The 22,526-nt window shown below is 37.4% G+C and overlaps 1 protein-coding gene across 8 annotated transcripts in view; it reads left to right on the top strand.

Moving 5' to 3' along the window:
* Positions 1 to 22,526, top strand: part of Diaph3 (diaphanous related formin 3) — a 437,024-nt gene that overhangs the window by 35,465 nt on the left and 379,033 nt on the right. For all 8 annotated transcript variants that reach the window (XM_027394029.1, XM_027394028.1, XM_027394027.1 and 5 more), the window contains one exon: positions 13,988 to 14,164. In XM_027394029.1, coding sequence (XP_027249830.1) covers positions 13,988 to 14,164 — 177 coding nt within the window. The remainder of the gene's footprint in view (positions 1 to 13,987; positions 14,165 to 22,526) is intronic.

The raw sequence follows: 22,526 nt of genomic DNA, 5'->3' as shown, positions 1-22,526 counted from the left end.
TATTAACATTTTAAACGATAGGGACAGGGAGGCAAGAGAGTTCAAGTCACCGGTTCACGATCACAGTGGTAGCCAGGGAAATTCTGGCAGGCATGCTCCCTGCGGAGAACATGTTCGTGAAGAACATTACACTCCTGCTGGAGTAGTCTTCCTTCCCCAACTGAGAGTGCTAAGCGTGAACCCCAGAAGTAGACCTCATTATTTTGTCTTTCAAGCCGTCTCTGTATGGGACATTTCAGTTCTAAAATTGTATCACAGCCATTAACCTTAATCCGGAGAAAGTTTTTACAATTGAGACTGCCTACTAGATCTAAGAAGCTATGATGAGAAACCAATTATCTCAAACATTTCAGAGAAAACTGAAAATGTGTATTCCAGAGGAATAATGTTATTTGAAAGATGCTGTCTTTGGGTTTCTATTGCTGCAGAGAGACACCATGACCATGGCAACTCTTTTAAAGGAAAACATTTAGTTGGTGTGGCTTGATTACAGTTTGTGTTCAGTCCATTAACATCATGGTGGGTCCATGGTGGCATGCAGACAGATATAATGCTGGACAAATAGCTGAGAGTCTTACATCTACCGGGCAACAAGAAGTCAGCTGACATTCTGAGAGGTGTCCTTAGCATAGGAAACCTCAAAGGCCAGTGACTGACTTCCTCCAACAAGGCCACACCCACTCCAACAAAGCCTCTTAGTAGTGCCACTTCCTATGAGATGGGGACCAATGACATTCAAACTACCACAGATGCCAATAGGCAAAGGATGTGAGGTTTGTTTGGCTGTAAGAAATACAGAAAAACAACTTCAGTAAGGAAGTCTTTTTACAGTTCTAGGGATAGCTGTGGCTTGCTCCCATAGACACCAGGTTCCTGATTCCCTTTAAAGCTCCCACAGAAATGCAATCTTGGAACCACAGTGGATTTAGTTTGCTTTAGGGTGGGTTTCCAACAGTTCTTTGAGAAGCTCATCTCTCTGGGTCTCTTGCTCCTGACCATTCTCTGTGGACTGTTCAGGTCATTCACTATAGTAACTGTTGCCAGCCCTCTTTTGCACATTCTGATTATTTTCTGTGTGATGGGTGGGCTTGGTCAACCACAAGATATGCTAGGTCTTGTGAGATAATGCAGAAGTAGACGTCACATGTATGAAGGAAGAGCCCTTGATTCAGTTTATTCAAGTTTTGTGCCTAGCTTTTCATAATTTGAAAATATAAGAGCTCAACTTTAATACTTACTATTTTACTGGCCTACCAGGGTAGAAATTTTTCTGTACTAAAATTTCATTTTATGTTTTTACTAACTTTGTATGGTTTCTCTTGTAAGTTAAAAACAACTGATAAAAGTGTTTCCCCCCCTCCCCGTATTGGTTCTGCTAAGCTATATGTGGAATATTCTGCTAGGTATAGTAGAAATGCCAGTGTGGGCCCAGGCAGCTCTGTATGTGTAATGCAATATATTGAAACAAGTTCTATAAGATTTCAAGTATTTACAAAGTCAGGTGGGTCTTTCAGAGCCCATTAATATGAGTTAATTATGACTTCCTGTACTTAGATTTTCAGCAGTAGCTTTTAAGTGCTATCTCAGGATTTTTAAATATTTATGGAATAATTTAGAGAGTGCCCTCCAATCAGAAGAAATGTGGGAATAAGAGCTTTCAGATGGAACAAAGATGTAACCGAGTGTGCGCACTTGTTTATTCGTTTTTGTCTACCTCTTCATTAAGTATCTATTGAGTGTCTAATACTCTTAGGGAAATGTGAAAATTTGTAAGACTGTCTCTGGGAATGGTGGGGGGATGGATGGGCACTTACAGGATTTGCAGTGTGGTGTGATAATGGCTGCTACTGTAATAGGGTTCAGTGGAAGGAGCAGGGTCAAGTTGATCTTGAGAACTGCAGAAAAGATGACTTTTCAGCTTTGAAGGATAAGTTGGAGTCTTGACTGGCAATTGTGAACTTTTACCTAGTTATAAGTTTGTTTTCTAGATATGAACAAAATGGATTCCTAGTGTAAACATGTAAATTTGGTAGTTAGGAAGCAATTGTTGATATCTTTAGGTGATATTTGTGTATGAATAATATTGAGTTATGCCGCTCAAGTAAAATGCAAAATTTATTTACGGAGCTAATTTATTTCATGTACTTTTTTGTGCTTTTGCATGTATTTCCTGTGCACATTTCCCTTACTGCTTGTTTTAGTTTTGTGCTACTCTACCAAGACACCAGAGATCATCAGCTTCAGAGAGTGTGCGTTTCTGTCTTACAGGCTGAGAGGTTTTCATGATGCCTTGGACCTGTTGCTTTGGCCTGTAGCAGTGCAATGACAGCAGTGTATGTCAGAGGGGACATTTTTGCTTCAGGATATCTAGGAGAAAGAGAAAAGAAGGGTTCCTGAGTTCAGGAGTACTCACAGTGACCTAACTTCTGCTAGGTCCTGTTCTTGACAGTCACACCTTTTGGTTCACCGTGGGCAAATGAAACCTTAAGACACATGTGTTTGGGAGACATTCAAAAGACAACTACAACATCCACTTGATTCATACTGCCTCATACTGTTTTCTTTTTTGAGTTTTTTTTTTCTGTAGTAATACTTTGCTATGAATCACCAATGTTGGGATTAGTATGGATTTCTTCTTCATTATGTAAAACTCATAATCACCCAGCATACTCCCTGCTATGCTGTTATTAAAAATAATACTTTATTAAGGGAAGAATCAGTGTTTGTGTCCTATACTTGGAAGATAAGAAAGTAATTACTAATTTACTCTACAAGCATTCCTAAAGCATTCATTCTGTTTAAAACCACGGTAAGTTCTAAGGGTTGTTTTGTGAATAAAATAACAATCCCTTTCTCCAGGATTTAATGTCTCTTTCAGGAACTATTTATGCTAATAGACAGGCTCAGATTAATATATGTGCCATGAAATTGCAAGCCCTGGATATTTCTTGGGAAGATTACCGAATGAACTGTCCCACAAACTGGGAGCTGAAGATTGGATTGACATCAGTCAGGCAAAAGAAGATGTGATAAATTCTAGATACAAGGAAGGGATGACATGAGCGTATATGTGTAGGTGACTGGGGTTATTCACTACATCTAGATCACTTGTCACATGTGGAGAATGGCGAAGAGATTATTTGTTAAGGAAGAAAGGTTTGGGTCAAACTGTATAAGAACCATGCTAAGATATTTGAACATAATCTTTTGAGTGATGGGAAACATTGTGAGGAGTGAGGGTTAAGACTTGCTTTGTGTTCAGTAAGATAAAAATCATGGCAGTGAAATTCTTGGAGTGGCAGGCTTAGAGAGGCAGGAAAGATGTGGGCACTGCTCAGGAGTTGCACCAGGGAATGGAAGGATCCAGTACTAGGGTGACGGCAGTGTTGCCTAGAGATACATTGATGAGGTGTAATCTGCATGCGTTGCCTTGTGATTCAGTTTTGATTTGTATTAGTTATCATAGTTCAGGGAATATTATTAGTCAAGATAACTTACAGCTTTCAGCTTACACAAATCAACATCAGACAGAAGTCACAATCAATTTCTATACCCAGTAAGAACCCCTTTGCTCCTGTCTCTCCTCAGCTCCATTTATTCTTCTCAACTCCTCCAGACTTCCCAGACCCTCCTACTTTGCCCTTTGGGACTCAGAAGTTGTCTAATGTTTTCTTTCCTTCTTTCTCTAATTGGAACCTAGATGGTCTTTGATGGCTTTATTTTCCTAGTGGCTTCTTCCTTCAAAAGCTCCCTGTTCTTTTTCACTACAACCCATCAGAGTGTGCAGCCTGTTGCATTTCTCCTTGTTGGTCTCAGGTGTAGGTCTTCCATCCTCCTACTGTTTCACCAACAGCCTCAGAACTTGAGTTACTTTTTTCTTTTTGATCATCATTTTTGTTAGCATGCTGCATCCACCTACCAGGCAGGATTCTTAACCTGGGGCCTGTGCTTCACCAGGTAATCTGTGGAAGAACTTGTGATATATTTAGACAGGTTGAATCTTTATTTTTGTTAAACTTTAAGTCAAATTTGTTGTTTTTCTCTATTGTGAATATGGGGGAAAATAACATCTGTTAGTGCACCAAACAAAAAAATTAAAGAAAACAAAGCCCTGTATCACAGTAGTACTTAATTACCTGTACCAACAAAAATCAGATATTTTCAAATCATCTTGTTGTTATTAAAATATTTTTAAATTTGGCTTATATTCAATATTTTTAAAATTTAGACTTTCCATTGTCTTTCATTTAGTTTAGTAATGAGAATATATTAAAGCTTGTTAAGTATTTTGATGGCTCCATTTTACTTCAGTTTTCCTTATAATTATATATATATATATATTTGTATAATATGTTAGCATAACATATATTTGGCATTTAAAAGTATTTTTGGAAGAGCTTCATTCTACTAATTTATTTCTCCAGGTATCATGGCATAAAATAAAGTCCTCAGTGGGTTCTTTGGTCAGAAAGTAGGAGCCAATGTAGCATAATAGTTGTTTTTTGAGGTCTTTAGAACTCCTTATTGAGATGTAGGTTTGGGCCACTGCTGTCTGAAATCCTACAGTGTGGATATCTCTTCCCATCATGTTCATCTCTCAACTGGGAGGCTGGTGTTGACTGTTTTTAGCTTTTAATTCCTCCCTCTGAAGGGTCTGCACAGACAGTTCCCTGACATAGCTGCTAGCTGTAGAATGCTTGATTAAATGAGTCTGTTTTCAAGCCATTAAAAAAGTTTTATGAACATAATTAAGGATGTTCTTTATTTGGCAAGTTTATAAAATGTGAAACTTAAAAATATGAGCAAAATATTTTAAGTTGATTAATTTATTTTGGAGGAGTGGCAGTAAATTTTCAAAGGAGACTTTATTAATTACAAAATTCATCAAATGTATATTACTGGCTGGCAAAGCCCTTTTGTAGTTTTGATGATATTGAAGTTAACATCTAGTTTGTCCCCTTCCATGGGGAGCAGAAAGGGGTTGCTACAGAGGGTCAGTAGGGAGCAGGGGAGGGAGAGGGAACTGAGATTGACATGTAAATGAAGCTTGCTTCTAGTTCAAATTAAAAAAATACAATATACATGATTTCATAAAAAAAAGATTGTGCCTAAAGCTTGGGTGGTGGTGGCACACTCCTTTAGTCCCAGCACTCGGGAGGCAGGGGCAGGGGCAGGGGCAGGGGCAGGCGGATTTCTGTGAGTTTGGGACCAGCTTGGTCTACAAGAGCTAGTTCCAGGACAGCCTCCAAAGCCATAGAGAAACCCTGTCTCAAAAAAACAAAAAACAAAACACAAAACAAAACATACATACAAAAAAGATTGTGCTTTTAATTAAGGACTTGCTTATAGTTTAAGAGGTTTAGTCAGTTATCTTTATGGTGGAGAGCATGGCATGTAGGCAGACATAGTGCTGGAGCTACATCATGATCTGTAGGCAGATAGAAAGAGACTGTGGGCTAGGCATGAGCTTTTTAAACCTCAAAGCCCATCCCTAGTGACATTTTTCCTCCAACAATGCCACACCCCCTAATCCTCCTAATCCTTTCAAATAGTACCACTCCCTGGTGACTAAGCATTCAAATATATGAGCCTATGGGTGCTATTCTGAATCAAACCATCACAAAGGTTCATTGGGCAAGTGGGCGGCACACAGTTTAGCTGCTAACTTACACTTTTCTGTGGTTCTCGGTTTCAGCCGCACATGGTTTTGTGTATATCACATTTCTACTGCCTCTCTTGGACATGGGCAGTTTTCTCTGTTTCAGAAATCATCCTTCAGTTCTCTCTGTTGATATTTGCTTATGAATTTTTTGAACATTTAAAATACTTGTTACCTTAAATTTTAACTAGGGTTTTTGTTTTTATTATTATTTTTTGCTTTGTTTTCAAACACTTTCCCCAAGTGGTGAAACATTGCTAAGATGGTACTCTTTTTCAAATGATTTTTATAATTTAGGAATTCCTCATTTATAATTTCAATATGTCCACCAGTTGAAATTAATGGACTGCTGTCTATCAGATGCTGTTTTGCAGGTGGAATATTTACCAGAGATTTTAATAGTTGTCTTTTGGTGTAGAACAAATGATTCCCAAACTTAGGGGCCTGCAGCAGACAGTGTTTTCTTGAATATTCTCTTTGGGCCATGATTTTGGTAGTTGCTTAGCTCGATGGTTTTGGCTCATGAAGCTATAATGTAGAGGTTTGCTGGAGCTATGGTGATCTGTAAGATATCACTTGTGGGCTGGTGTAAATAGACATCCTTATTTGTTGGTAATGTGTCTTAGACCATTGTCCATGGGCCTCTCTGTGTGTGCTTTTTTGGGTGTCCTTGTAGCAGGCTTTCCTGGACTGCAAGTCCCTAAATCATGGCAGAGAGACTTACTATTAGTTGTGAATGCTTGGCCTTAGTTTAGGCTTCTCCCAGTAGCTTTAATCTGTTTCTCTTCATCTATGTTTGCCTCAGAGCTTTTTATCTTATTTTTCATTCTGTATGTCCTACTTTCCTGCTTCCTCCATGTCTGTGTGGTCTCTGATGTCTCCCTCTTTTTCTCCCTTGTTCTCTCTCAAGCCTGGAGTCCTCCTCCTATTTATTCTCTCTGCCTGCCAGCCCCGCCTATCCCTCTACTGCCAAGGGATTGGGCATTCAGCTTTTTATTAGACCAATCAGATGCCTTAGACAGGCAAGGTGAAACAAATGCAACACCTCTTTATAGTTAAACAAATGCAGCATAAATAAATGTAGCACACTTTTACATAGTTAATATAATATTCTGTAACATAAACAGATGTAACACATCTGTATGTAGCTAAAGTCATAAAGTCATATTCCACAACGTGTTCTCATATCTGGTAGCTGGTATATACCAGAATGAATGGTCCAAGAAGACACAGGGCCACTTATGATCTGGTTCTATAAATCAGAATTCATACTTTACACAATTTCCTGTTGGTTACACAAGTCAGAGGATCATTATGTGCAGCTTCCGAGACTCAGTACACAATGACTTATGTGTGATTGCTCTAGTAGGGCCATTACATTGTAGTGGGAAAGAGATAGTGTCAGTAGTATATCTGATTTGATGTAATGATACATCACTATTTTGAAAGGACATGAGAATATAATCTGTCTTGAAAGACAATGGGGGAGTGTCCATGTCTAGCATCTGAGTGCTCTAGAATGGCTTTTCATGCTTTTTCACTTGTGGATGAAAGGGGCTAGCAGTTTTATTTCCTGTTAACACATCTCTGTAACAGGAACTATCAGTAGAGTTTAGTAAGCACCCTGGTCATGGCAACATAGCAAGCTGGTGGCTGGTAGGATTCAGTGCGCAAACTCTGGGGCTATAGTTTTGGTTGTGAGTTTATCCTTCAATGGCTGAGCCATGTCTCCAGCCTAGGGTCATGGTTTTAAACAGCAAGTTGTTGAGTTTGTAATAAAGCTATTTATAAGCCCACACTATTTCAGTTGTTCACTTCTCCCCTGAAATCTAATTTAAAATTGCATGAAAATTGATATATAATTTTGAATAATGCATTTCATTTTTCAGGTGTATATTTGGATAAAATTGATTTTATCGTTAGACGGAGCTTCTATTTGCTTATTTCTCCTGGATACCATGGAAACTTTAACCTTCTTCTTGGTTCTAAGGAAATGTGTTTCTAGCCATATATAAGCTTTCAAAACTAGTAAAATTGTTAAATACCCAAAAATTAAGCTGCCCTTTTCAATGAAAAAAAAAAAAAAGCTGTTGACATTTACAAAGCTATAACAATGAAAACTTTAAATAATGAGTTTTCACTATTACCATGTTACAGCTGAAAATCCAGTAGTTTTTTAGAGTCTTTTTTTGTTTAATTAATTTATTTAAGCTGTCATTACTGATTATCAGTGTGATTACTCAGCATGAGATAATACTCAGTAGGGTGCTCATTTAACTTCCCCTGAAGATAAGTGATATTAATTTATAAAACTTAGTACACCCCAGACACAGGCAAAGCCTTGTTAATTAAGTGTGGTGTTCTACCTCTAAATTGCAGTATAAAAGAATTCCCTCAGTTGTGTGTGTTTAATCAACTCTTCAACCAATGTGAATTGCTTGTGTACTTTACCTGCCTAAGTTGAGTTTTTAGTTTGACTTTAAGGGGATAATTCCATATAAAAATTACCTAATTTTTATATAAAGATAAAAAACACATAAATTGTACAAGACAAATCTTCCTCAGCTAAATTGTGAAATACACTAGCAGTCAACTTGCTGTCAGTCTTGTGTCAGACTGTCAGTCAGTTTCTACCACCATTTCCAAGTTCAAAATATTTTTGAAGTTTAACTATGTGTTATTTTGTGCTTTGTTTCAAAAGCAAATAGTATGTGCAATCCCATGGACGATAAATGACTTTGTGAGTGAAATCACTCTAGCATCATTTTAAAAAAATGAAACCTCCCAAACACATGTAAAATAATTTGACAGTTAAGAACACTTTTTTCTGGCTTTGTAATAGTACTCAGATTTTGTGCTAAGAATTTACATGGAATGCTTAATAGCATACCTGTGTATGCTTATGAGTTTTTACTTGAATCTTGAGTAGTCAAGAGTCAATGTACCCTTCCAGTATAGAAAGAAGAGATTGTTTGAAAAATATACTTTTTGCTCTACAAAAAATCTGTCTGTCTGTCTGTCTGTCCATCAGTCTGTCTGTCTATCAATCATTTGTCTTAGGGTTTCTATTGCTGTGAGGAGACAGCATGACCACGGAAAGTCTTATAAAGGAAAACATTTAATTGAGGCTTACAATTTCGTGGGACATGGTAGTGTGCAGGCAGACATGGGACTGAAAAAGGACCTGGAAGTACTGCATCTTGATACGCAGGCAACAGGAAATGAACTGTGTCACTGGGTGTAGCTTAAGCATAAGAGACCTAGAAGCCTACCCTGGCAGTGACACACTTCCTGCAAGAAGGCCATACCTACTCCAACAAACCCACATCTCCTAATAGTACTACTCCCAGAGAACAATTTGTCAGAGTCAGTTTTCTCCTTTCACTATGTCAGTCCTGGTGATTGAACTGAGTTCATCAGGTTTGGTAGCCTTTATCCACTCAGCATTCCACCAGTCCTGGCTCTTCTTATACTTTGTCTTTCATCTTTTTAATTAAAGGGAATAAATAAAAATAGTACATTAAAAGCATAAATTTCTGATATTTTGTATTTCATATTATTATCTTCACCTTTGTAGATTTACAGATGAGAAGAGGGATGTGTGCTCATCTTCCTCATTTAGCCATTGGCTACTTATAACCTAGTGAGGTGCTTTTACTTTTTCACTTGTGTAAATTGGACCTTTCCCTAAAGCTTAATTGTAAACATTCAGGGGAATGTGCTAATTTTACTTTATTATTTCTATAAATTTTTGTTTACAGATACTTCATTTCATTGTAAGTTTCACATGTTCATTACACTTTGTGTCTGATAAGAATTGGGATAGTTTCTAAGCTCAGGAATTGACACTAAATGTACAACTATAGAAGTTATAGAGCTTCATTAGTGAAGATAGACTAACCAGTCCCTTAGTTTACAAAAATTATTTGGTATCTCCTACTTGTTTTCAAAGAACAATGAAGACATAGAGTACTAATATATACAGGGATTGAGGCTTCTGGAATGTTTTCTATTATTTCTTTCACAATAGAGAATGTTTATACCAGGGTTAGATACCAGGGTTGGATACCAGGGATTTATGTAAATACATTCTACATTTCCTTGCTGCATATCTGTATGGCAATATAAAGACTTGCTTACGCTGGGCGTTGGTGGCGCACCCCTTTAATTCCAGCACTCGGGAGGCAGGGGCAGGCGGATATCTGTGAGCTCGAGGCCAGCCTGGTCTCCAGAGTGAGTGCCAGGATAGGCTCCAAAGCTACACAGAGAAACCCTGTCTCGAAAAACCAAAAAAAAAAAAAAAAAAAGACTTGCTTACTACCTCTTGACTGTACAGCTCTTATCTTTGTCCTAGCAGCAGCTATCTGATACATTATTTGTTTTTTCTTTCTTTTTTTTTATAGATCTGAAATTCTACCTTTCATCTTTTCCTTTAGCTTGAAAAGCATAATGGCTTCTGTTGTACATAACAGGGCTTCTGGAGGCAGAGTCTCTCACTTTTGTCTGCATTGTCTTTAGTTTGCTTCTACTTAGTGAAAGGAATTTTGATAGAGAATCTCAGTATGGTCAGACTTTTCCTTCACAAGTCAAAGGTGTCATTTCCTTTCTTCTCCAAAAAGAGAAAGGTCTTCCCTTCTTCCAGCTATGTCAGTTTAGCACGGGGTAAACCTGGACCTTGTTTTTTCAGTTTGGAAGCAGCTCTTCTGTAGCCTCACATGATCTGAATGCTTGGGATCTGAACATCACTGAACATCACTGAAAATCTGACAGGTGTGTGTGTGTGTGTGTGTGTGTGTGTGTGTGTGTGTGTGTGTGTGTTTGTGTGTGCGCGCTTGTATGTGAGTGGTGTGTGTATGTGTGTGTGTGTGTGTATGTATGTGAGTATGGTGTGTGTGTGTGTGTGTGTGTGTGTGTGTGTGTTTGTATGTGAGTATGGTGTGTGTGTGTGTATGCATGTATGTGAGTATGCACACCTGTGTGTGTGTGTGTGTGTGTGTGTGTGTGTGTGTGTACATGCGTGTGCAAATTCATGAAGGCCAGAGGACAACACATTGTCTTGTGTTACCACTGTCTGCCTCTGTATGTCTGTCTATCATCTCTGAATATCTAATTTTTAATTATTTGTGTATGTGCATGTGTGAGTGCAGGTGCCTATGGAGTCTAGAAGGAGGCATCCTAGTGCTATCCTGAGGGTTAGCAAGTCCCAGTGACCTCCTGTCTCCACTTTCCCAACAACCTCGAGCTTCTGAGTTTACCAGCATCCCTAAAACAACTGGCTTTCTTCCTTTTTTTGCTTTATTCAACCATGGTTTCCCTTCCCTCCTCTGTACCCATTCCCTTCCACTGCGTCCCTTCTAACCTCTCTGACTCCCAATCTACACCTCCTTGGCCATTCAGATAGGGTCAGGCCTCCCATGGGAGTCAACAAAGCATGACATAAGTTAAGGCAGGGCCAAGCTCCTCCCCCCTACATCAAGGCTGAAAAAGGCATCTCACCATAGGGAAATAGGTTCCAAAGAGCCAGCTCATGCATCAGGGACAAGTCCTGGTCCCACTGCTAAGGGCCCCACAAAAGACTAAGCTACACAACTGTCACCCATATTCAGAGGACCCAGGTGGGTCCCATGCCGGCTCCCTGTCTGTCTGTCCAGAGTCCCTGAGGGCTCCCACAACTTCAGGTCAGCTGTCTCTCTGTGTTTCTCCATCATCCTGGCTTTTTATGTGGGTACTGGGGATTGTAACTTAGATCCTCTTGATTGTACAGCAAGTGCGTCTGGCAGTCTAGCTTTTGACTTTTCCCACTGACATAGCAAGTTCCAAAATTCTGAGATAGCTTCTTGTTTTAAATCTGATGCCCATTTTCAGGGTTAATGCTGAGTTGTCCTTTGTTACTAGTTCAGTTTACTCTCTGTTTCTTCAGGAAGCTATGACCTGGTGAGCTGCTCTTAACTTTCAGGTAGCAGCTATCCTGATCTTTTCTAGGCATGTGTATGTCATGGCCATTTCACTCAGGTCTTTCCCTGGTCTGTGTCGTAGGAGGACAGTTTGCAGTTACTGAAAGCCTTTCCTGCCTCAGGCAGGATGTCTCTCAGCTTCTGCTTTCTCCAACCTTTGGTATGCTGCAGATATGGCTAAAAAGGAATTGGGCAGAGCTGTTGGCAGATTTGTCCTCTGGGGTCTTCTGACAGAACTTACGGTTTTCTAATCACTCAGCCAGCAACCATGCAGCAATCAGTATGTCATTGAATACCCGACTGCTGTTTATTTTCCTATCCCTGACCCATGGTGGAGGACAATAAGGATATTTTTGTAAACTAAAACTAATGGTCATGAGGAAAGTACTTATGCTACCTATTAGCATCTCATTTTTTTCTGCCCTCACCTTCTGTTTTCATTGAAGGAATATTTTCCAAACCTTATTTCAATTACTTAATGGTATATTCAGCTTGAATTATATGCCTTGATGTAAGGCTCAAAAAGAACAAGGCTTGTCCCTAGAGATACATAGAATGTTGAACTCCATTCACATAAGTGGGGAGACAGATAAGTCTTCCTAGTTTCCAGGAATATTTTAATTCAGTTTTGAAGTACTGGTGAAATGAAACAAACTTAAGAATGTCACTAGAAACTTGCTTAGGTTAGACATATAACCTTCTTGTTATTTTATTGCCTGATACAATGAAAGCATTGTTATTGAGTGGTAAGGGCATACTGACAAGAAAAAACATTTGTACATGCCCACTTCATATGTTATCTACCTATTACCCCCATTTTCCCTGCTCCCTTTCCCCTTCCAGTAAGCCCTCTTTCCCTTTTCTGTGTCTTCAGCTTTCAGATGAATCGAAAACACAGCAACTCTCATTCTGCAGCTTTTGTACTTTGTTAGGATGAGAGCAATGATGTGTTGTAACTACATTTTAAATTTTTCAGTTGTTAGCTGAGTCTTAGAAGTTTCGTCAAGTAGACTGTGTTTAAGTGCAATGCATAATACTTTCTCTAGACATTATCTTCATAGACAATTCAGAGGCCTATTTTGAATATGATTATTATTATTTTTACATCTCATTAGTTGATCTATTTCTTTAGTGAATTAAATAGTGACATAATTGAATGGAATTTTAAAATTAAAGATTTCTAGGTATCAGTTTGCTTTAATAGTTCTACAGATCTTTCAATAGGACTTTATGCAACAATAGAAATATTCTGAATGTGGCTTTACTATTGTGGTAGCCTCTAAATACATATGACCCTTGGACACTTGAAATTTGGCTGTGCAGCTAAAGAACTAGCCATTTAACTCAGTAACCATATGTATGCAGCTCGTTCTACTATAATGTATACCACACGTCTGTAATCAATACCTTTTTAATCATTTATTTATTTGTGTATGTAGGTGGATGGATCAAACTCAGATCATCATTCTTGGCCAGTGCCTTTACTTAAATCTGAGCCAATTTTGTTAGTGTTATAGTGAAAACAATAGGCTTATATTAATAGCAATGTTGAAAATTTTACATAATCAGTGATTATGCTTTGAATAACCTTAGATTCTTGAAGTCTCCTTTAACAGTTTTGCCCTTTTGATTTTTAAAAGTTTTATGTGTCTTGAAATAGGAATCTGGGCTCTTTGTTTGGACAAACAATTTTGAATGAATGGATAATTAGCTTTCTAGACTAAGATTAATATATTTTCAAATAGCAGTCAGCTATTTGATCTTGTTATAGAAGACATTCTGTTACAACAAAAGTTTAGCTATATTTAGGCCCTACTTTGTAGCGATGCAAAAAGTTCAGATGTAGGCTAGTATGAACAAAAAGTAATGTTACCAGGTGAATAAGCTGTGGAGGCATTACAGTTCAAAATTAAAATTCCTAACCCATGTCCTGTTGTGCCCCTCCTTGTCCCCTGGTAGGGGACAGTCTGCATAAGGGCACTGGACAAGGGCAGGGGCTGATTTGCAGTGCAAGAAGTTAACAGTTGGTGCCATCAATGCTAGCTGACTTGCTTTTTGAAACTGTTGAGTTTATTTCTCTATAAAACACAGGTCATCTGCCATCAGAATCTTTAATGTAAAATTTTGTGACTTTTAAAATCTGAAAGCCTCTTGAAGTTGTATTATTTCCCATCCGCCTTTAAATAGAATTCCTGCTGGAACCTTTTCAACACATATTCAGTACTGTTAATTTTGAAGCTTCTGATTGTGACTGTCATTTGACGAATCAGTGACAATGTGATTGGCCCTGCGCTGTTTCCTTGTTTTTGGAACTAGATCACTATTGATGAATGAGGAGATATTGATTTGTTTGCTATTTTATCTTTCTTCATAGCTGGACAAATTTGCCAGCATAAGAATTCCAGGGAGCAAGAAAGAGAGACCTCCTCTTCCCAATCTGAAGCATCTATCTGGGAGCAGTGATCACTCATCAGCGTTTTCAGAGACAAGGGAAAACATTCCCAAGCCACTATCCGAGAATGAAGTCTTAAAACTTTTTGAGAACATGATGGTAAGAGTTTTTGATTATTCTTTGTATTTCCATCTTATTCAGAATCTAGTAACAACTGAAGTATCACGTGCATCCTTTGCTCTTAAATAGATCATATGATCGAGTTCATTTGCTCTTCCTGTGTTTTCAGTGCTCTCTTGTCATTGAGTGTTCTGGGTTGTTTCTTTGTCCTTGTCTTATTCCCAGCTATCAGTGTATCTGTGTTATTTATGGCACTCTATCAGTGCCATTTATGCTATGCTATTGTGTCCTTTGATGCCTTCTCCATTTGGTCTTTAGCTGTGACTTTCTGATGAATTCAGCCTCTGGTTTTTAATCTAAATGAGCTGATTAGATCAGGAATCCACGTATGTTAAGTATGTTCAAACCATTTACTACAAAATGCTGATTTTATATAAATTTATTATTATTTGTATAGTTGCTACTTTCAAGTTTTATATCTATTATGATTTAAAACAAATATTTGAAATATTGCATAAGCAATACCAGAAGGTAGTGTTTAACAATTCAGTTCTCTATAAATTCAGAGAAGCGAGAAACTACTTGGGTTTTGAGATACATAATTAGCTTCAGGGAAAATACAGCAGGTAGCATGTTATAGTATTTTTGGAAAATTTGCAGAAAAAGTCAGCCTGGGCCAGGTGGCAGTTAGCATTTCGATAGGTAGAAGGAAGAGCAGTCTTTTGCTATGGAGGACATAACAGTAAGCAAAATTGTAGAGCTAGGCTCTAAATAACTTCTAGAACCAGTAAGAGGTCAGAAAAGTTAGATGGGAAGATATTAGACTATGAAAGAAGCCCTTCTGAGGTCTTGTGTGTATTTCCAATCATAATGTATTCTGTATATGTCTGTTCTTTTGTCTATCAGTTTTGGCAGCTTTATCTACTTTCAGGGAAATACTGCATTTGCTCATTAGGTTTATGTGAATGTGAAATTTAGAGACTATTAATAGCTCTTCTATAACTGTTCAGCAGGAGTCTTGTATTTGTATTATATTGCCTTCCTTTATTTAAAAATACAAGTATTCAGTCTAGTGTTAACACCTAGAATGCCAGAAGACCCCAGAAAGAATAAAAACTCAGTTTGTCTTTATAGAATTTTTAATAAGTTCTAGTGACTCTGAATATATTTTTTAATGTTTATTATTTGATTTGCACAAACTCTAGACTTTGGGAAACTCATCACTATTATGCCAACTCCTAATGAAGTGTTAGTTTTGGTTTTTTACCTACACATTTGTAATTCCTTCCCTTTTGACACTTTGAGTTGCTATAATCTTGGCCAAGGACAAAGAATCCTCTTTTTGCTGGCCTTTGCCACCAGTAATGAGGCTTGTGTGAAGATAGCTCTTTTCAGTATGACCTTTGCAGGCTTGCAGTGGCAGAGGGCCCTTTCCTTCCGTGCACTGAACATGTACCTTAATTACCTGTGATACTTTGGAATGGTACAATTATGGCTCTTCTAACTACATTAAAATTCTCTTTTAAAATTATAATTGTGAGTACCATCTGAGTAAGTCGAGAAAGCAGCCTATTGCTGTTAAACATTACAGAGAACACATTTTATGATCACATTCAGTTAGTTAAAAGGACAACCATCCAAGAAATACTGAATATAGTTCTTACTGTTCTTTTTGTGACTGCTGGGATCACTTACAAGTATAGGGAAGTATGTGCAGGTCATTTGGATATTGACAGTTTGAAGTGATTCTCCATACTTGATGAATAACTTGGCCAGATCATTTTGTAAATCTTAGCCAAATCTGCTTAGTAATAGGTCTTTTCAAACAAACCTTTGTTTTATTTAATAGAATTAGAGTGGAAGTGTTGCTTTGTTGGAGCATTTGAATCTGTGAAGGATGAGTTATTCCTAAGCTCTCTTCCAAACATTCAGAACAGATTCTGTCCTTCTCTTTCTAAATCCTTGATTATATTAGAATACTTTAATGTAAAACCTACTCTTGATGCTAAAGCTGAATGCTGAAGAAATTGAGGAAGTGTCTCTTGCCTACTGTAAATGAGAGTTAGAGAGATTTTTCTGGGCACTATTGTTTGTTTGCAAATTTAAAGTTGATTTTATGACTGTAGAGAAAACTAGACTTGCATTGGACTTGACCTGTAGTATTTTAAAATACATATTTGTATATATTCTTTATTCTTTGTGAACTCCCAATATGCACAGAATGTACTTTGATATTCACCTTTATCCCTACCTGTAATTTCTCCCAGATTCACCCCAGTGCTGTATCCCTTCCCAACTTCATGTCATCATATATCTATACTTATACACACACATAAAATATTTATAGTATGAGAAATGCATTATGTATATATTATTCACTGAGTCCAATTTGTGTTGCTCATCTACTGGAACGTTGAGAACGCTAAACTTACTTGGGTTCGTGTCCTTAAAAATTATCTTTCTCCTTCTCCTAGGAGTGAGTTATCAGTTGTCAAAAGCTCCTCACTTAGGGATGGGGGCTTATGAATTTCTCTTTCCTTGCTGGAATGGACTGGCTTGATCTTGTATAGCTCTGGGGAGGCAACCACAACTACTGTGCATGGAAGAATGCATCAGTCCTTTCATGTCCAGAAGACACTGTTTTGTCTGGGTCCTCCAGGCTTCTGATCCTTGACCCTTAGCACATTTTTGTATCTTGAACTTTGCGTGGAGGAAGGAGATAAAGATGTCTCATTTGTGACTGAGAGTTTTTATTAATAAAAATTCTCCTAGCAGGTACATTTAATAATCGTCTATGCTAACCTTTTGGCATTTGTGCTTGCAAAGGTTTTATCATATTTAAAATTTATATGTAGAGTCTTTGTGTCACAATTGTGCAGTTTAAAAGACAATTATTCCTATTTACCAATTATGAAAAGTATTTAATTTGTATAAGAAGTAGCAACTTTATTTTGAAGAACACTTGTTTTTCTTCCTCAACATAGTCCTCTGAAATATTACTGACTTGATTATTTAATGAATGCAAAGTATAGTGTAATACTTCAACAATTTAGTTTTGCTTAGAGAATTGATTTTCTTGGTCTCACAATGGTCTAGTTTCTAATACAGTGGTGACATTTTAGTTATACATTTAAATTTTTTATGTTTATTTACTTGTATGTGTATATGTGTGTGGATGCACATTCCACAGTGCATGTTTAGAGGTCAGAAGACAACTTGCTGAAGACACTTCTCCTATCATGTAGGTTCCAGGGATTTGAACTCGGGTTGTTAGCCTTGGTTTCAGACACTGTTTTGCTGAGCCATCTCACTCACCCTCAGCTACATTTCCTAGGCCCTTTCCCCGACCCTTGTTTATATTTTGGTATATACTGAAAGCCCATCTTGGCTTTCTGTGGATCTTAGATGTATGAACTAGTTGGACTCACTCAACATTGCATATACATACAGCCTTGATATCTGAAGTCAACTTTAATGAGTACTCTTGAACTCTTTGTTGTCTGTGCTGAAACTGGCTTTTTGAACACCATGAACTCAGTGGGTACAACTGAAAGTGATTTGCTTACTACAGGCATGGCCTCTTAGAGTTAGCCCTTTCAATTTTTCTCTTGTCTTCAAATAATAAAAATGTTTAGCTTACTATTTATAACTTACCATCATGAAAGACAGCTTATCTTTCTTCACATTGCAAACTTAATCTTCCTAGAGATATCTGTAGGTGCCAGTGGTAGAGGTGTAGTTGCCCTTCCTCCCCCTCCCTAGCTCCTCTTACCTAGATTGACTCTTTAGGATTGGACTGGAGTTGGGGGAACAAGCAATTGTTACCTTTGGTTATTTATAACCTGCTATTGATGTCCTATGGGATTACCGTAGTTTTTGGTATATTGCTGCTAAAACAAATCTCTCTGGATTTAAAACAGCACAAATGCTACGATTATATAGAATCCAACCTGCTTCTGAAGGCTTCATGAGGTTGAAGGTAATGTCAGCTGTCATGTTCACTTGTCCCTCATTTAGATTGTTGGAAGAATCTTGTTCCTTGAAGTTGTGAAAATGAGAGCCCCTTTCCATGTTAGCAGGCAGCACATTCAGTTTTTGAAGGCCTTTCTTTTGTGTACAGCACTGAATATATGTTATGCTTAGAGAGTCTCTGGCTTCTTATCCTAATGTGCCAGTCTGCATTCAGAGAAAGTTGCCTGCTTCAATAGTTCATGTTAGTCCAGGCTCACCCAGACAGCCCAAGAAAGTCTCCCTATTGTTGGGGGATGTCCTTCTGTATGCTGTGAATATATGTTTCTCTTATTGGTTGATGAATAAATGTTGATTGGCCAGTAACTAGGCAAGAAATAGAGGTGGGGCTACCAGACTAGGAGAATGCTGAGAAGAACAACACAGAGAGGAGCTACCAAATAGATGCCGTGTAGCTGCCCAAGGAGTAACGTGCCAGAACTCTATGGGTAAGCCACAGCTTCATGGCACTACTGGTTCAATAGAAATGGGTTAATAATTAAGAGAGCACTAGCTAATAAGAAACCTGAGCCACAGGCCAAACAGTTTATAATTAATATAAGCCTCAGTGTGTTTATTTGGGACTAAACAGCTGTAGGACCAGGCAGGATAGAAACTCTGTCATCACCCTATTTTGAGATTCATTGCTTTATTATATGTAGGTGTAGTCCCACTTTTCATGCATTATAAGGATTAGGGAGTGGGTTTCTTTGTGGGTGCCTGTGCTGCATACCATAGGCATATAGAAGAATACAAATGCTGGCACTTTCCCTGGTACTGTGGCTCTGGCTCTGCTTTCTTCCGTTGTCATCCACTGTTCCCAAGTCGTTGATCACCATCCTTCGTGTGGCTCACATCTTCCCCATATTCTAAGTCTGTTCTACTGCATTTACCGTTGGATATAGTAGGTAGATGTTTTAATTCTGAATCTACCTGGTAGTCATATTCTATTAATGGGAAGCCAAAATGTTCTTAATTTTGTTCAAATTAACATACTCTACCTTCTGCAGAGAATAGTTTATTCTGTATGTTTTTATAATAGTTTATAATCTCGCACCTTTTCCTTTTGGTGGTGTGCCTTGCTGATTGTAAATGGCTTTTAAATAATAAATCCTGTAAAGAATCTGTGAAATTGATTTCTGTCTTTGCTGTGGGCAGAGTGACACCTCTTTCCTGATCCTGATTTACATCCTCTGTCTAGTCTTTCTGCATCTTCTCTTCCATCTGTCCCTTTCTTTCCTTACTGTTGCATCTGTCTCTTCTGTTTTATCTTTATATCCATTGCTTTTCTCTACACTCTTCCTGCAGTATTGGAGCTGTTCATGTTGTATAATATATCCCATATGCCTCCTTCAGAAGAGAAGCTAAAATTAGCTATGTAAAAGATGTCAAATCTCAGCAAATTAGAAATGGAATACATCATATTCCTTAAAAAATGACATCAAATTCCCATTCCTTCTTCAGTTCCCTCTCTGGAAAGCTCATTGAAACCTGAGTCATCTTTGATCCCATTAGGGCATTCATCTATATTGGTTGACTTCTCTGGCCTTATTATCTTTGTTTTTCTCTTCTATAGTACCTCTTATGAGGCAATTACCATGGCCTCTTCCATTTGTTTCACCTTGCTTCTATTGGAGAACTCCCTCACATTTCATGTCTCAGTGCAATCATTGTTTAAAACCTTCCTGACTACTCATGTACTCATGCACTCCTGAGCCGTGGTACATGAGTGCCTTACAGATTTGTCCTTTATTATTTGGGTATCTATTGCCCTACTGGCCTTATTATCTAGTATCAGAATTCTATACAGGTGTCTATTGAATAGATGAAACTTCCCAACTTTTAATTTTTTTTTTTTTTTGAGACATTGTCTCACTATGTAGTCTTTGTTGACCTGGAATTGCTATGTTGCAGTCTGGTCTCAAACCCACTGCGATCCATCTGCCTCTGTCCCCAGGGTACAAGTAAAGGCGAGTACCAAGCCAGGCAACTTGTAAGATTTATAAAGATATTATATGCTTCTCTGCTTTAGACTGTTAGGTTCGATGAAGATTAGCTGTAATTGCTATTATGCCCAATAATACACCAATATTAAAAAAGAGAAAGATTTTTCATGCATTCACCTTTTGTTTTTTCATTCTCTCATGATGACTGTTGACAGGATAAACACTATGTAAGACAGGTCATCTATCAGGTTGCCATCATCAACAGGCAATAAGTGAGTGCCAGTGATAACAGAATCATCCTGTCAATAATTAAATTGTAGAAATCCTCTCTAGAATCATGTAGAAGAAAACAGTCTAGTAAAGGTGCTTGAGAGACTTACATATTAATGGAGATGCTGTAATCACTTTCTAGACAGATATTTATTAGGCTTTGCCATAGCATAGAAGAAATAGGAGAAAACACACCTGTAAAATACACCATCTCCAAAGCTTATACTTGAGTGTCTTCTGGCAATAGAGCTTAGGTGACCTCTTGTCTAATAATATATTGGTGTTTTTATTGAAGGAAAATGATAAAGATACTAAAGGAATTGCATTTGTGTTGGAAATAGTGTTCAGTATATAATAGAAATGTAAATCTACTTTTGTTGAGTACTGTTTTTTTATTTGCAAAATATTCAAACATAAATAGTACAGAAAATAATACAGTGAAAATAATACAGTGAAAATAATACAGTGAAAATAATACAGTGAAAATAATACAGTGAAAATAATACAGTGAAAATAATACAGTGAAAACCACCATAGACAAAATTGAAGTGCTTTTGCGTACTTCTTCCAAAACTGAATCTTCCCCTTTTCTTTTTTTCTAGAGATGAGCAATACTTTTAATTCAGTAGTTTTCATTTTCATTTTTAGTTTGTAGTCTTCTGTATAGTAAACACTAATATGTATTAAACTTCTTATCTGTGAATTATTTGATGTTACTGATTCAATGCCCATAGTCCTCTAGTACTTTAATGTATATTTTCTACACATAGGTATATATTAGTTCATATTCATAGTACACCTGTCCAACTCAGAAAGAGCGCTAAGCAATTTCCGAGTTAATTCATAGACATAGTTTTTTACTGATAGTACCGATAATTTTTGTTATAACACAATAATGTAGTTCTGAATCACGTAAGATATTTGGCTGTCATGTCTCATTTTTTTCTCATATTTTTACATCTGAAGATTCCAGTTTGGTTTATGTGCAGACTGTCCCTCTGTTTGCACTGGTGTTATAAGACTTGAAGTTTGGTAAGTCTGTTAGCTGTCAGCAGAGCCCTCACATTTTACATGATGTCTTTTCCCTGATCAGAAGTTAATTAAATATTTTCCACATGTGTTTTTTTGGTCTACTGTTCAATGAATTTCCAACTTATGTCATTTGGTTCTTTTCTTGTTTGGTTTTGTCTTCATAATAAATTGTTTCATTTGTCATAACTTACGAATAATCTCATGCCCAGTTTACATGTAATGCAGAAATTTTGTCTTAGCCTGAGGCTTGTTATTTCACATTTTTTGGTGTTTTGAAGTATAGAAATAGGTTTCAATGTTGTCATAGTTATGAATCATGCTTTGTATATATTATTGAAGAAATATTTATTTTGTCATCAACTAAATTACTAGAGTTCCATCTGTGGAGCACTGTTTATTGAGTTGTCTATTCTTTCCTGTTACTTGTTATCCTCCAGGGTTGTAGATTAGTTATCGAATAGAATGTGGTGTGATTTGATTCATTAGTTTGTCTAGCTCTACTATTTTTTGTCTCTCTCTCTCTCTCTCTCTCTCTCTCTCTCTCTCTCTCTCTCTCTCTCTCAAGACAGGATCTCAATATGTAGTTCTGAATTGTCTTGAGCTAGCTATATAGGCCATGCTGGCCTCTAAATCATAGCAGTTCCACTTGGCTCTGCCTTCCCTGTGCTGGGAGTAAAGGTGTGTAAACTCAGTGGGATTAGCTGCTGTCTTAATGACTTTAATGATTAGCTATATCTAAGATGACCCCTGTGTCTTACTCAGCATCACTTTTCTTATTCTTGGCATTTTTAGCATTAGTACCATCTTTAAGATGATTAGCATCATCTTAAAATATTTTAAGCATTATGGGTTCTTCATTGGAATTATATGAATTTCTTTGCTAATTTAAATAAAATGGACACCTTTTTGAATTTTGTAACATGTAGGCATTGCATCTTTTTAAGTTTTCTGTTTCTGAGCAATAAAAACTCACAGTGCCTTCCTAAAATGCTTGTTGTTATTCATTCCTAGGCTTACTGGTAATACACATGTACTATATTTAATACAGTAACAATCATCATTATCAAATAATAAATTAATTTTGTTTATTGACTTTGGTAGCCAGTGACATTTCTGGACTCTTATTAGTTTTATTGCTATAGATT

Source organism: Cricetulus griseus (genome assembly GCF_003668045.3).
Source record: "Cricetulus griseus strain 17A/GY chromosome 1 unlocalized genomic scaffold, alternate assembly CriGri-PICRH-1.0 chr1_1, whole genome shotgun sequence".
NCBI lineage: Eukaryota > Metazoa > Chordata > Mammalia > Rodentia > Cricetidae > Cricetulus > Cricetulus griseus.
The sequence above is the reverse complement of the archived record's forward strand: the minus strand, read 5'-3'. Positions and strand labels throughout refer to the sequence as shown.